Source organism: Camelus dromedarius, chromosome 19 (assembly GCF_036321535.1).
Source record: "Camelus dromedarius isolate mCamDro1 chromosome 19, mCamDro1.pat, whole genome shotgun sequence".
Taxonomy (NCBI): domain Eukaryota; kingdom Metazoa; phylum Chordata; class Mammalia; order Artiodactyla; family Camelidae; genus Camelus; species Camelus dromedarius.
The window spans coordinates 837,882-853,780 of NC_087454.1; the positions used below are offsets into that span (position 1 = coordinate 837,882).

General features: G+C 61.8%; 1 protein-coding gene across 1 annotated transcript; it reads left to right on the plus strand.

The window, feature by feature from the left end:
• Positions 1-5,495: 5,495 nt before the first annotated feature.
• Positions 5,496-8,971, plus strand: FOXC1 (forkhead box C1). The gene has a single exon (XM_031435299.2). The coding sequence runs from the start codon at positions 5,570-5,572 to the stop codon at positions 7,187-7,189; it is 1,620 nt and encodes a 539-aa protein (XP_031291159.2). The 5' UTR covers positions 5,496-5,569; the 3' UTR covers positions 7,190-8,971.
• The last annotated feature ends 6,928 nt before the right edge of the window (positions 8,972-15,899 follow it).

Sequence of the window (15,899 nt, forward strand, 5' to 3'; positions counted from 1 at the left end):
GTCACCTCGGGTCCCAGGAACAAAAGCGCCCCGGCCTGCGCCTGGGCGTCTGAGCCGGTCCCTCCAAGGGACCTCCCGACCAGACTCTTCCTGCCGGGACCCTGGGTAGGTTGCAGGGTGCTAAAGTCAGCAGCAAGACCGGGGCCCTCCAGCGGCGTGGCCTCCCCCGGGTCCTCTTCCTGAGAGCCCTCTCCCCAGGGCTGCTCCGCAGGAGCTGGGAGGGGCGGGCGGGCGTTGGGGCCTCAGGTCGCGCAGAGGGCTGCGGACAGCAGGGGGCGCTCGGGGCGCGCGCAGGGTCGCCGCCAGAGCCCGTGCGGCGGGCAGGCCAGGTCGAGGGGCGGGTTGGCCGGGGACCTGCACCCCGTAGCCCGGAGCTCCAGCTTCGGGAGCGGCCCCGAGGCGCCCCTGCCTCCCCTCCTGGCGCTCGGGGGCGCGGCTGGAAGCCTGTGGGGAACACCGGGCGGCGCTCCCAGGCACAGACGTACGCGGGGACTGGGAGGTCGGCTGCGCAGAGCCGGCCGGGTCCTTGCCCTGAGGGCACCGACAGCGGCCCGGGCCGAGGGCCTCACCGCCGCCCCACGGCCTGGGGACTACGCTGTCCGCACCCTATGGGCACCAGGCCGGGCGGGTAGACGCGGGACGCCGGGGGCGCGTCCCAGGGCCCGGGCCGCCCGCACACGGAGGGACCAGGGCGTCGGGACTCAGGCTCCGCAGGCCGCACGGGCGGGAGCAGGGCGCAGCCCAGCTTATGGGACCCCGGGGCCAGTCTGGAGAGGCGGGAAGGCGACTGCTCGCAGGACGGGGCCCGCCGCCATCAGGTGCCGCCGACCCCTCCCCCAGGGCCTGCCTGTCTGCAGGTCTGTCTGCAGGTCTGTCCACCGCCGAGTTCTTTCCTCGGCCACCTGTAGCATGCGTGGGTGCGGTAGACGCCTGCTCCGCGCACCCCGCGTCCCCGCGCCGCGCTGCGGCCTCGGGGGCTCTAGGGTCGTCCGCCGCGCAGCGGATGAGCCCCAGTGGCTAAGCTGGAGCGGCAGGGGCCTCTCCCGTTAAGGCCCCGTTGGCGGTTGCGCCCCAAGTCTAACAGGGACCTGGATGGAGAGAAAACGAGGAGCGCGTGACTAGTCCTTCCCATTCATCCACCCTTCACGAATTTTATTTTTGTCCTGGATGGACAAAGGAAGCCCAGTCGTGCGCAGCCGGGCACCGAGGTTAAAGCTTCACTTTCCCTTGTCCTGCGGTTCGTCCTTGGTACCGAGTTCGCAGTGGACCCCAGAACTGCTCTGGAAGACATGCTTTCCTGCAAAGAGGCGACAGGTGGGCCGACCCGGTGGTGACCACGAACAGGTGCTGGCACACTCCCTCCCGTGAGAGTAATTAATTAATGGAACGGCCTGTCTTGGGGTCTTGGGGGGGAGTTAAATTACCCACCCCAGAAACTGCCTGTGGACGCTGCCCTTAGCAGAGCAACTAAACAATACATCATCAAACATGGAGATCACCCTGTCTTTAAAACACAATCGAAAAACAAACGCTCTTTTCATTTATCGTTGGAATTATTTGTCTACTAAGGAGGGAGCTGAATTAGGAAGACTGCGTTAACAGAATCTCTACTCAGAAACCCCCCAGCTAAGAGAGAAGTTGATCCGCCTGGAGTCTCGGCCACCCAGACGTTGCGTTCCCGCCCCTCCCTCCGCGGAGGACCAGCGCTACCTGCCTGCTGATGCTGACGGTTTGGTAACGAATAACAGTAACTGACAGCCGCCTACCCTCCCCCGCCTGGGCTTCTGGTCTTCATAAACGAGGCCATATGAAGAACTCAGTCAAGTACCTAAATAGCTCAAAGACACCCCGAAACGGACTTGGCTACAATTGCTTGTGACTTCAGTCTAGCGGGGAGCGTTCATCCTCTACCCATCTCGCTGCGGTGAGGGCGACTTGGAGCCCCTGGGTTGCAAAGCCCCCAGGTCTAGACGGGGAGCCCCTTCCCTCGGCTTGGAAAGCCAGCCTTTCCTGACTCCCCCAGTTCCTGGGCCAAGCGGCCCCGAGCCGGTACCGAGCTCCCGACAGGCCAGCTTCCCGGCACAGCCCAGAGCCAGGGCCCGCATACGCTGGGACAGTGGACAGAAGGGGCCTGTGCGTGTCCCGTGAGAGCACCTGACCAAGGCTGCGGTTCGCTGGGAAGTTCCTCAGGGCTCTCTGACTGGAGGAGAATCCTCGCACCTCGGGCTGGGCTCACCCTTCTCGGGAGTGCTCTTCTGGAATCCGGGCCCCACCCTGACCCCTATTCTCTTTTTCTTTAGAAGAAAAGAAAAAGAGCTCCTCGGGCTCCTGGTGGCCTGCATTGGGGCACCACCCCTCCCCTCCTGCTGCGGGGTCACTACATCCCGAACTGGGCACTTCCTGGAGGGCTCACCACCCCCCTTCCCAGTGCTTTTCCAGCCTAGGGCCCGGGAGGCCTGTTTCGGCATGGCTGTGACGTCAGCCCCTCCTGAAGCTAAGGCCCCTCGACGCCCCGGGAATTATGACCCCGCTGCTGGGTCAGGGAGGGGATGGGGCGGCAAGGGCCATCGACAGTCCCACCAAACATCCATTACCGCTGTCCCCTGCGGGACCTTCAGGCCGCAGCCACGAGGTGTCAGAAAGCAGCCCAAGGTTTCGGGCGGCAGCGTTTCTGCCAATTGAGTCAGGGCTGTGGGGGAGACAGTGATTGAACTACCCGTGGAGCAGCAAGAGGGGGGGCAGCAGAAACTCCAACCTGAAAATAAAACCTTTAACCCATTCCCCAAAGACACCATTTCTGCACCTCAATTTTCGTGTAACACCAACAATAACGTAAGTCAAGTACTTGAAATTTGAAATAGAATCAAGCCGTGTAGTGGAGGTTTGCTTCCGAGGAAGCTTATAAAACACAAATGCAAATATCTTTTCCTGGCGAATGTCCAGAGCTCGACCAGGAGAAAGCTGATCTTCATAAACGGCGCCCTTCTTTCTTCCACACGCCAGATACTAATTTCACCACGGCGACTTTTATACCCGAAGCGGGGCCGAGCACAGCCCCGCGGTCGGATTTGCAGTTTATGTAACCAGCTGTTTCCACCTCTCCGGCCGCGGAGCGGGGAGCAGGGGAGGCCGCGCGGGGACCGGGGGCAGCGCCGCACCACCGTCTCCCGCGCGGCGGCCGAGTCGCCATCGCTGCGTTCCAGCTCGCGCGCCAGGAGCAGCGGAAACGCAGTTTAAAGGTCGAAGTCACCAAATGGCGAGGTGTTCGGTGCGACCATTGACTCACTCGGCCTCGAGGCTGATGCCAGAGCGCCCAGAAAGCCTCGGCCGAAGGGGCTGATTCCGTCCGGGTGCAGTGCAGAGGCTGGACACGAATCCCTTTTTCCTGTCTCGGGGCCTCTCACCTCTTTCCCTCCACAAATGTTTAGGAATACTGAGGCTCCTGCCGATAAGTCGTGTTTCATCCAGCTGTGGCGACGCGGCCTTGCGGACGCGTAGGAAAGGAAGATCGCGAGCGGCCCAGGCGCTCAGCAGGCCCGCACAGAGCCTGGGAGCCGGGGCTTCACGGCACCAGGCGAGTTCAGAAGGGGCTGGCCCCCACTTCTCTCCATTTAAGGGTCCACTCCGAAACACAGCATGTTAAAACTGCACAAGGCTAACACCTAGACTGGGGTGGCAGTTCGAACTGTGAGGAGTGAGAAAGCCGGATTCGAGCCGGGCAGCCAAAAGGCTTCCCAACACGTCCTCGCAGTTAAAGATTGTCAGAATTTGGGGGATGGAGGTGTGAGTTGCTCTTCCTCACAGCTTCCTAGACTCGCCAGCTCCTCCAGCTTCCAGTAAAGGACCAGGAATGGCTTTTCGGCGTCGCCGGAAAATGCAGAATCGCGCTGCAGGCAGAGGGAGGCCCATCTCCTTCCTGCCCCTTGGGGGTTTCCCTCTCGTTTCTCTCCTCCCCATTCCATCCCAGTCGCCTGAAAACTGCGAGTCTCTGACGCGTGCTCGAGGATTCTCCTCTGTGTTTATCCCCCAGAAACCCTGAGCCGCCCTGCCTGTGTGATTCTGAACTCCCCCCCACCCCCCAATCACACCCCTTATCTCTGCGAGCAGGCAGCCACGCACATGAGGAGGAGGTGGGACGTATTTATTTGCTTCTTGTCCTCACACCTGCTATTGTCATTGAGCCTGCAGCCTGATCCCTCCTCTGAGCCGAAAGATGCCGGACTCGACGAGAGGGGGCGGTGCCGGTGAGCCCCCGAGAGGAGCCTGGCTTCCCCAGGCTCCAGCAGCGCGCACCTCAGGCACCCCTGATCGCCAACCCTGGCCGCAAGCTCCAGGCAAGGCCCCATATCCCCCTCCCTTATTTCTAATGGGGAGGGGTCGCGGGGAAGGAGAGGTGGGGGCAACAACTCCTCCCCCACCAGGAAAGGAGCTCGGCTGTGACGGAGCCCTTAGAACAGTGCCCTTTGTAACCCAGCTCAGGACTGGAGAGCCTCCAGGTGGGGGAAACCTGGAGACCTAGGGCAGCCAGGGAGACTGGCGCTCGGGGAGGGGAGGGGAGGGAAGAGGTGGAGTGGGAGGAGAGGAGAAGAGAGGAGAGGGAGAGGGGAGGGGAGAGGAGAAGGGGAGGAGCGGCTCGGGAAATCCCGGCGCTGGAGCCGGCCACATCAGCCAAGGAATGGGAGAGAGCCAACGCGAGACGCGGCTCGAGGACTCGGTGACATCTGGGAACAGCGGGCGGAGGAAGGATCTACGTGGGGCCTGGAGGACCCGGGAAGTCTGCGGGAACAATGGACGTCCAGCGGAGGGCCCAGGGTGGAGAACGGGGCCTGGCGCGGGCGGCAGGGCGCGAGGCGCGCGGCTGCGGGCACCGGCCAGGCGCGGGCCGGACGCCGGCAGGGGCGCGGGCCGGGAGCGGGAGCGGGAGAGGGAGCAGGACAGGCGGGCCGGCGCGCCGGCGCGCGTGTGGTCAGCCCCTCGGTCCTCCGCGGCGGGGCGCAGGCCGGCCCGGCTCGGCCTCCGGCTCCCTCGGAGGCGTTCCCGCCTCCCATTGGCTGCGGCCGCCGTGATGGGGCGGGGCTCCCCTGCCCGGAAAAAATGTAACTGCGTAAAAAAGTCCTCGCTTGGGTGACGGATGCTCAAAAGTTCAGAAGTTTTCCCAATGCTTCCTTAAGCGGCCGGCGCGCAAGAGACTGAAAAAAAGGTGACGCGGGCCCGGGCAGGCGGCCGGCGCGCTGCCCCCCGCCCTGGTTATCTGGCCGCCTTCGCCGGCGGCTGGGGCAGAGCCTCCTGGAAGGCGCAGGCGGTGCGGCGAGCCGGCGTCTTCTTGTTTTCTAGTTTGGGCTCCTTTCTCCCGTTCCCGCCTGGAAGCGGCTGCGCGCGTTCAAGGCCGTGGGCCGCGTCCTCGTCCGGCCCTCTCCGCCGCCCCGACCCTCCTCGGCGGCCAGAGGCGCCGCGGAGTCGCGAGCGCAGGGGAGGCGGCGGCCCGGCACCAGCCCGCGGGCCCGGACTCGGACTGGGCGGCCGGCCCGAGCGAGGGCGGGGGGCGGCGGCGGCGGCGGCGAGCGGGGCCATGCAGGCGCGCTACTCCGTGTCCAGCCCCAACTCCCTGGGAGTGGTGCCCTACCTCGGCGGCGAGCAGAGCTACTACCGCGCGGCGGCGGCGGCGGCCGGGGGCGGCTACACCGCCATGCCGGCCCCCATGAGCGTGTACTCGCACCCGGCGCACGCCGAGCAGTACCCGGGCGGCATGGCCCGCGCCTACGGGCCCTACACGCCGCAGCCGCAGCCCAAGGACATGGTGAAGCCGCCTTACAGCTACATCGCGCTCATCACCATGGCCATCCAGAACGCTCCGGACAAGAAGATCACCCTGAACGGCATCTACCAGTTCATCATGGACCGCTTCCCTTTCTACCGGGACAACAAGCAGGGCTGGCAGAACAGCATCCGCCACAACCTCTCGCTCAACGAGTGCTTCGTCAAGGTGCCGCGCGACGACAAGAAGCCGGGCAAAGGCAGCTACTGGACGCTGGACCCGGACTCCTACAACATGTTCGAGAACGGCAGCTTCCTGCGGCGGCGGCGGCGCTTCAAGAAGAAGGACGCCGTGAAGGACAAGGAGGAGAAGGACCGGCTGCACCTCAAGGAGCCGCCGCCGCCGCCCGGCCGCCAGCCCGCGCCCGCGCCGCCCGAGCAGGCCGACGGCGCCGCGCCCGGAGCGCAGCCGCCCCCCGTGCGCATCCAGGACATCAAAACCGAGAACGGTACGTGCCCCTCGCCGCCCCAGCCCCTGTCCCCGGCCGCCGCCTTGGGCAGCGGCAGCGCGGGCGCCGCCGCGGTGCCCAAAATCGAAAGCCCCGACAGCAGCAGCAGCAGCCTGTCCAGCGCGGGCAGCCCCCCGGGCGGCCTGCCGGCGGCGCGTCCGCTAAGCCTGGACGGCGCGGAGCCCGGCCCGCCGCCCGCGCCCGCGCCCGCGCCTCCGCACAGTCAGGGCTTCAGCGTGGACAACATCATGACGTCGCTGCGGGGGTCGCCGCAGGGCGCGGCCGCTGAGCTGGGCTCCAGCCTCCTGGCCCCGGCCGCCGCGTCCTCGCGCGCCGGCCTTGCGCCCCCGCTGGCGCTCGGCGCCTACTCGCCCGGCCAGAGCTCCTTGTACGGCTCCCCCTGCAGCCAGAGCTCCGGCGCAGGCAGCTCTGGCGGGGGCGGCGGGGCGGGGGGCGCCGGGACCTACCACTGCAATCTGCAGGCCATGAGCCTGTACGCAGCCGGCGAGCGCGGCGGCCACGTGCAGGGCGCGCCCACGGGCGCCGGCGGCTCCTCGGTGGACGACCCCCTGCCCGACTACTCCCTGACCCCGGCCACCAGCAGCAGCTCTTCCTCTCTGGGCCACGGCGGCGGCGGCCAGGAGTCTGGCCACCACCCCGTGGCCCACCAAGGCCGCCTCGCTTCGTGGTACCTGAACCAGGCGGGCGGGGACCTGGGCCACCTGGCAAGCGCGGCGGCGGCGGCCGCGGGCTACCCGGGCCAGCAGCAGAACTTCCACTCGGTGCGAGAGATGTTCGAGTCGCAGAGGATCGGCCTGAACAACTCCCCCGTGAATGGGAGCAGCAGCTGTCAGATGGCCTTCCCCTCGGGCCAGTCCCTTTACCGCACGTCCGGGGCCTTCGTCTACGACTGCAGCAAGTTCTGACAACACCCCCCCCCGCCCCGCCCGCCTCCTAGCCGAACTGAACCGGACCCCCCGGAGCAGGAGCAGCCAAAGAATCCTCGATGCAAAACCGAAACCAAAAAACCCAATTTGAAAAACTTGAAAAACGTCCACCAAACCAGCGAAGAGAGTCCCTCCGTACTTCCAACACACCAGCAGGAAGAAAAGCATTTTCTTAAAAGACGGATTTGGAGCCACCCCCACTTTGCCGTATCTAAATAAACAAAAGCGTAAACTGTTTTGCACAGACCGCAGAGGCATGGTTTATTAAAGGACAGTGTTACTCCAGATAACACGTAAGTTTCTTCTTCTTTCAGAGAGCACGCGTTCCTCCTCCTCTCCTCTCGTGCTGCCTTCACCTCTCACCTGTAAGATATTGCTTAATCCTATGTGGAAAGGAGGGGGGGGAAGGCCCCATGTTTGAAAATCGCTTTCTTTTTATTCATGGACTTGTTTTAAAATGTAAATTGCAACATAGTAATTTATTTTTAATTTGTAGTTGGATGTCGTGGACCAAACGCCAGAAAGTGTTTCCAAAACCTGACGTTAAATTGCCTGAAACTTTAAATTGTGTTTTTTTTTTCATTATAAAAAGGGAAACTGTATTAATCTTATTCTATCTTTTCTTTCTTTCTGTTGAACATATTCATTGTTTGTTTATTAATAAATTACCATTCAGTTTGAATGAGACCTATATGTCTGGATACTTTAATACAGCCTTAATTATCATGAGAAAAAAGATTTCAGAGATTAAAACACTAGAAATTACCTGTTCTCCTAAATCTCTGAGTAAACGGAGAAGCCCTCTGACTACTCCTTGCCAAATTTTACATGAAAGTCTCTTCTTGTTTAGACTTTTTTTTTTTTCCGGCAGCACCTTCTGCAAAATGTACTGTATAGTCAGCTTGCTTTGTGGCTAGTAAAAGGTATTTTCCTAAACAGATCTGAGGTAGCATATACACAAATGCATTTTCTTAGTAATGACAGCACATGACTTGGAAATTTTAAGCCCATGAATCAGCAACAGTCTTGCCACAGTGATACCTGTGTGTGGAGAGAGAGGACTGAGTCCAGATACACAGATGAATATTTGGCTTGCGTATCACATAAAAGCAAACAAACAAACCTGCGATGTGTATTACACGTCCCGGTGAGCCAAATGCTGGATGGATTTTTTTTCTATTAATTTCCCTCCTTTTTAAGAGGAAAAATAAGCCAGTTTTTAAATGTATGTATATAACTCATCCACATTTACTAGCCTTCATGTCTTACGTAGAAGGATTGACTTTAAAAAAAATGTACTGTGGGTTGGAAAGGGATATTTAATCTTTGGGAACCTATTTTAGAAGATATGTTTGTAGAACAGTTATTTTCTGAAAAAGATTTAAAGCGAAAATAAGAAGGAGGAAAGAGCAGAGCATTTTAGTCCAGGCGGTTTCTTTTCAACCCGATTTTTCTTGTTAATTTACAGTTAAACCTAGGGGGCAATCCGGATTGGCCCTCCCCCCCTTGTAAATAACCCAGGAAATGTAATAAATTCATTATCTTAGGGTGATCTGCCCTGTCAATCAGACTTTGGGGAGATGGCGATCTGATTACAGACTTTCAGGGCCTTTCCGTTTGTTTTCGAGATAATACAGTTTCCTGCTATCTGCCGCTCCGATCTAGAGGCAACACTTAGCAGTAATTGCTGTTGCTTGTTGTCAAAATTTGATCATTGTTAAAGGATTGCTGCAAATAAATACACTCTACTTCAGTCAAAAACTGCTTTACGTGGCCTCTGATTTGCTGGGTCCCTGGCTCACAGCCGCAGCCTCGCAGCCAGGGCGGCGCGCAGGACGCCCAGCCGGTGTCCCCCGGGGCAAGCGGCCTGGAGCGGCCTTCCTGCGGCGCCAACCGCCCGGAGTCGGAGCCCTGGGCAAAGGCGGCCTCGCGCTTCCCAGGTGCACCCTTTGGGCTGGGAAGGGGAAGGGTCCGTCGACAAATGTCGTCCTGCCCGCGGCCGCGCACTTTTGTTAGCCCAGCGGGGAGCGGGGTTTGCGGACAAAGGGACGGTGGCGGGAGCTGGGCTGGCCAGGCCCAGAGGGAAGCGGCTGCAGCAGGTGACCAGCGGCCCTGTCCCCCCCAGAGGGGGCCGGGCCCCAAGGCGCGCTGCGCCCGGCAACGGGAGCCCGCACTTTCTGCCGTGGTTGGTCCCCTTTCCCGAGTGGGGGCAGGCGGTGCGGGCTCGGGCCACCCGGGCTTTCCGGCTGGGGCGCGTCTCCGCGGCCCGACGCCCGCCTCCGGGGCCGGACGCTCCCCGGTTAATTAGGGGAATGACGCGCCCGCGCCCCTCTCCAAGCCTGCCTCCTCCCCGACCCGGGGGGGTGGCAGGAGAGAGGCGGGATAGTCGCGGGCCGGGTCGTGGCGCCGGGACGACCGCGCTCAGGGCAAGGCGGCGGGAGCCGCGGGCGGAGGAGGGAACCAGGGACAACGCCGGCGGGCCTGACCCCGGGGCTCCGCGTGGCTCTGGGCTCCGGCTCCGCGCCGCGCCCGCCGCCTTTGTTTTGAAGACGCACGTGTGTGCAGGAGCGCGGCCGCCCGGCGGAGGGGCCACGGCGGGCACTGCTCCCGGCGCCCGGAGGGCCCCGGCCCGCCCGGTCCCCCTGCCCCGCGGCGCTGGGCCTCCCCGGCCGGCCGCGTCTTCGCGCGGCGTGTGCGCTCGGTTTGCGGAGGCCACGGGTCACCGGGAGTGGCCGCGCGGGCGGCGGGGCCGGCCGGTCGAATCCTCCGGCCCGAGACCCTCCACGTCCCCGCGGCCTCGGCGGCCCGGCCTAGGCCCGGCCCCGCGCTGGGAACTCGGGCGCCGCGGCGAGGGTGGGCTGCGACCGGGGCCGGCGCGCAGGAGAGGCCCGGCTGGTCCTGGAGGGCGCTTCCGACCCGGGCCGGCCCTTTCTGGGCCGAGATCTCGGCGGCTGGAATGGGAGCCCGGCAGGAGCGCTCAGCTTCGAGGAGGAGCCCTTCCGAGAGGGGCCCTCGCTGCTGCAGCCGGGAGAGTGTTTTAAGCGCTTGCCTGGAAACCTCTTGGCAATCATTTTTGCCTTCTTGGATTCCAGCGTTTGAAAATTAGGCCTTTAGGACCTGAGTCTAGGAAGGTGTTTGAGTTATACTAGAATCTGGAGAAAGGAGTTATTTCTACCTCATTGTTCAGAAGCTGTGCTTGAGTGGGAGGTCAGAAGTTTCTGCTCATTAAGCTGATTCTTAGAACCACTTAGGTGACGTTCTCTACTATCAGGACGTTTGTTTTTGGATTCTCATTCCCAGTTCAAGAAAAACCAACTCCTGCCAGCCTGAGACGCCTTATTCCTTGCTGAGCATTACTTATCCCCTAGTGCTTTGAGTGTTTCATTTGTATCTTTGGTAGCAACAAGGGTAGTTTTGCTGTAAGAATATTCTAAGAAAAACTCCTTGATATTTTAACAAATTTTGAAATTAGCCTGGGACACCAGACAGGACCCAGCTGGGGGACTGTGCTAATTTTGAAGTCAGCCTCTGTAGAAAGCTTCAGAAGAGTATTGTGTCTCCTATGTGGCAGCGGGCGCTTCTTAGCGAGCTCCACCATGAGCAGGCAACGCCAGTGCATGGCGTGCCACGTCCAGGCACACCTGGTGGGTGCTGCTCTCCAGGGTTATGTCGTTAGCAGGCCCTTTCCAACAGGCTGCATGCAAACAAGCATGCATTTTACAATTTATCATGCCACACAGTATGTGTCATTAATAATCGGTGTTTGCCGGGGAATAAGGCTCGATTGTGCTGGTGGCCCGTAAGCTCTTTGCTGTTTCCTGCGGGGTCAGAAACAAGGGTCAGGAAACAAGAGTGCCTCACAGCCCTATGGCGCCCGGGAACTTTGATAGGTGGAGAAGGGACATAGGACCTTTTCTCTCCCATCCTGTTCCCTGTGGAAGGGTCTCAGTTTTTCAGGTGGAGAGCCGTTTGTTTTGTTCTTAATGGCGCAAAACCCCAGAGAGGCCCCAAACTCTCTGCTGGTCCAGGCTGCCTGGCCGGGCTGCCCAGGAGGGACAGGAGGCACCCACAGTGCCCTGACACCCAGCAGTGTTCCTTCTCCCGTGCTGTTAGTGGCAGCTGGAGTGACAGTTTCTTCTGATCCCCAACCCACATCTTGGAGCTTCTGGAGAGGAGCCCCATTTGCTTCTGAGCCCAGTTCCCATCACTGGGTCCCGCCGGGTGTCTCAAGGCCTTCTCTTTAGACTCCTGTCGACTCATTTTGCAGAGCTGCTCGCGAAGCCATTAGCCCTCCCCACCCAGTCATAAACAAATGTCGCTTTAGGGTCAAGATTGATGGTGGTCATTGAATAACGCTGGCCCGGCAGGACAGAATCCCATTCTGCCGGGAGTTCTTCAGCCAAGCAGGGAGCTTTGGGGGAAGGCAGGCAGAAGGGGAGAAAAGGGACAGAGAGACCATGACAGTGTTCACCCCACGAGTTGTGACGGGGGGGGGTGGGCAGAGGCCAGGAAGCCCTGAGCTCAGGAGGCTCCAGCAGGGCAAAGCCTGATTGAGTCACATGGTGGCCGTGGATGGGGAGAAAGCCCGATGACATTTGCTAGGGGGCTAAATGCTGGTTTCAAAAACCCCATTTTTCTGAAAGCTCCTATTTCAGTTACAAGGAGGTCAAGAGGTCCCTCGCAAAGAGCTTTTTACTAATGGCATTTTCGGTCTTCCTTCGTTATTTGGGCTCTGTGTTGGTAGCTGGAACTTTGTGGCCTGCCACCCCCGTTCGCTACATCTCCCCCTTTTGAGTGTGACTCCAACGTGATCATTAAGTTCCGCGTGTCTCTCTGTCTCTGCCCTTCTGTCCTGTCTCTGTCCTTGCCTTTTCCCGCCCTCTTCCTCCCAGGCCTCCACAGAAGGCCTTGGGGCCGAAGCCTCTCCCGGATGTCCCCGAGCCAGCTTGGGCCACCTCGCAGGGGAACGCATGCCCACCCGGCACTGCACCGGATGCCGTGACCAGAGCTCATGCTCAGGCCTCGGACAGACAGGGCCACACAGCAGCACTGGCAGTTCCGTGTCCAAGTCCGGCTGGGAAAGGAACAGTCCTTAATCCAAGGAATTCCAGCTCCTAACTCTGTTCAGGAGAATGAAAGCCGCTTCTCCAGGACATTCTCAACGTGATTAGAAGTGGAAAATTGAGCCAAATGTACCATGTCCGCCTTATTGGAAACCAAAATATGACGCAGGGAGCATAAGGCCAGCGGAAGACCTCTGCTGCGCCCCCTCCCATCTCTCCCCAGCGCCAAAGAAGCCCTCTGCTTTCCATTATCCTGTTGTTGTTGACGTGACGTTTTCCCGCACTGACTTCAGACTTGCAGCATATTGAGCATATCGCAGGGTTGCCGTGGGATCTGGGATTTCCTCACTAGAGGCCAGGGAGCCTTCAGACAGGAGAGAAGGGTGGAGCTCCCGGAAGAGACACAGGACAGGGGAGGCCAGCCTGCCTGGTCCCGAGAGAGGGCTTCGCGTTGCTTTCTGCTCCGAGTCTCCCCACTGTGGTAGGCTGGGTGACTGAAGCCCAGAGGTGCTTCCCCAGGTCTCTTGCTCTCCCAGATGGCACCTCCCGCTTTTCTCGCGAAGAGCATCTTCTTTCCCTGGGAACCTTTGGGTTCCTCCACGCCCACTGCCTGTCCCCTTTCCCTGGCTGCACCGGCAGGTCACTCCCAGGAAGGACGCTGGGTGGGCTGCTCCTTTGCCCCCCCCCCCAAGTCAACACCGCCTGGTGCTACTTGGGTGGCCCTGGGCGTTTGCGGGAGTGAGCAGTAGGCAGGCCGCCAGAGCTGGCGGAGGGGCCTCTCCATTGACCTGGGTGGTGGAACCCCAGGCATGGCCTAGAGAAGGAGGAGGCCACTGCCAGGCTCCCCGGGGACGCAGAGCTGGAGGTTGGGTGGTGAAGGGATTTGCTCTAGTGCTTTGAGGATGGTTTAGATCACACAGAGAGAGGGAGAGAGAGAAGAGACAGACACCTTCCCTCCCTCATGACCCAGGGGAAGAGCAGGAAAACCAATACATTTAGCGCCATTAACTCTTAAGGCCTCGCATTTCCTTCAGTATAAAAGCAGGTCATTGGGCCCGGAGGCTGCGTGGGGTCTTGTTAATGGCTACAGATGTACCAACCGGACAGGGGTGGCCAGCACGTGTTTAGGCGGTGGATCGGATTCTTAAAAATCTGCCAGTGGAGGAAAAAACGACAACGCTGTCCTCCGACTAGTGCGACATCCCCGGCCCGGCGGCACCCGGCGGGCGTCCCTGAGGCTGCGGGGGCCGGTCCGAGCCTCCCGCGACTGGCGCGCAGCGCCAGGGTTCAGGCCAGGTCGGAGCCGCCTCGGGGCCACCGGGGAGCCGGGGCGCACCGGACAGCAGAGGCCGCGGGGGCTTCCGCGCGGTCGGTCCCAGGGAGGATTTTTGTGATTATCACCCCGGAAGACACACGCGGGCAGTGTCCGGGCCTCGCTGCCAGCCGCTCGGTCCCAGCGAGAGGCGGTGGAGGGGCCACTGGGGAGAAAGCGGGAGGCCCCACGGTGGCTGCCACGGCCCCGGGCTGTCTGCGTGCGAGACAGTCCCGGAGAGAACGCGAGGGCTGACATCCCAGGCTCAGCCCTGGCCCCCGCGGGCGCTTCCTGCGCGGAGTAGCGGGAGGTGCAGGGCAGTGGTTTCCAGTGTGTTCGGTGACTGAGAGTCAACACGATGCAGCGCAGCTTTTCAGAACCGGTCCGCGGGGCAGGGTCAGAGGAGCGGGGGGCGCCGCCGGGACCGGGACTCCCTCCGCGCCGAGCTGCCAGGGAGAAGTGGCGCTGCAGGAAGGCCACGCCAGACGGCCCTTCTCTGGCGGCCTCCTCGCCATAAAAAGCCAAACTCAAGCCGAGGTCCTGACCCCTTCCAAATATACACTCCCGAGCCCGGAGCGGACGCTCCAGACCCAGGCAGGCCTCAGGCGGTGCGGCCACCTCACCCTGGCCTGGGCCCAGCGCCTCCCGTCGGGGCGGCCGTTGGTCGCTGGAGGCCCCACTGCAGCTGCCTCCCCCAGTTCACCCACCCACCTGATCGTAGTTTTGGGCTTCGGCCCTTCCGAGCGCCGTCCCCTCGCGCACTGGCGCCTGGACGGGGCCAGGGCTGGGCCGTGCCTGATTTTCTTCTTAGCCACAGTTTTCCATCGCGTCCTTGGCTCCCGCCCGCGCTCGGGCCCGGGGCGCGCGAGGCTGGGCACGGGGACACGTGCGCGGGGTCCCGCCGCCCGGGCCGGGGGAGGGGCGCGCGGCCGGCGCATGCGCGCGGTCAGTTCCCTGAGGTTGCCGTCCGGGTCCCTCCGGAGGCGGCGGAGCCGGGAGTGGGGCACGCGCGCCCGCCCGGGCCCCGTGCAGCGGCTTCCGCACCGGGCTCCGGGGTCCTGAGTCCAGAGATCAAAGCGGGCAGCTGAGAGCGGGGTGTCGGCTGCGTGCGAACCCTGACCCTGGAGGAAGGGCGGGAGCCGGGGCCTGGGGTCGGGCCGCGGTCGCCGGCCTCCCAGCAGAGACGCCCCGTCCGAGGGAACGGGTGAGGGTGGGTGGGGGCCTGCCGTCGTGCTGGGGACGGGGCCTTGGGACAGCCTCTGGCGGCTGGCGGGCACCCCGTGAGGGGGCAAAGGCGGCCTCTCCGGCCAAGGACCCAAAATGGCATGAGAGAGAGAGAGAGACGCGGGCTAATTCTGGTGGCATGGCCCCCTGGTGCCTGGCGCGCCAGGGTGTGCGCGGGTAGCCTGGCCTCAGGACGCTCGGGGCAGGGCAGCTGCGCCAGACCATCGGAAAGGGGACACTGGATGGCGGGGGGTGGGCAGTGCTTGGCGTGGCTTTGAAGCCCAGCTGTGGCTGCTGTGTGTGACCCCTCGGCACCCTGCTGATTACAACCTACCAGTCTGGGAGAGGCGAGGGTGGCACTTTGGGACCTGTGTCACACAAACGCACACACTTATGGCAGACCTCCCAACGACCCTGCCCCAAGCCGTCCACGGACTGCGGGAGCTGCGGGTCCTGAAAAACAGATGAGTTGTGAACTTGGACTTACGGGGACACATCTTAAAACAGAATGCCAGGCAGGAATTCCCAGTACAAACAAGGTGCCTAGAGTGCTTTAAGGCTTTTTCTCGGGGCTTAGAAAGTTGTGAACAATGCACTTAGGGTTATTTTCAAAGGAAATTTTGAGGTGTTGCCTCCAGCCACAAGCTTTAGGAGCGCAGGGAAGGTCTCGTTCACGGGGCCAGGGTATGCGCGGCCTGTGCTTGGTGTTGGGAGCGAGGGTTAAAGGACACCGCGAGGACCCTGCAGTGGAGTCTGTGCTGGCCCGCCAAGAGCCCGGCCTCCGCTTTCCCAAGGAGCTGTCGTGTGTGCACCTCCCTGCAAGGGCGGCAGCCTGCGCTGCCTGTTTCTGCCACAGACAGCTGTGGAGTGCGTCAGGTTTACGGGCTGGGCCTAGCTCCCTCCTCACTCCTTAACAAAGGACAGCATGCAGCCCACCGCACTTTGGAAGGCAAGTCTGATGCACGCTGCCAACAGCACTGCCCAGGGACCCAGGCGCCTTGCTGCGCACCTCAGGCAGGAGCGTGAGGCCTGACCACATCGCTCTCACGTTTGGGTACTGGAGTTTAACCTTCTCGGTTTTTACTTTAAA

Bases quoted from the DNA above. Each gene is read 5' to 3' on its own strand.
- FOXC1 (XM_031435299.2), top strand. From the start codon at position 5,570: ATGCAGGCGCGCTACTCCGTGTCCAGCCCCAACTCCCTGGGAGTGGTG.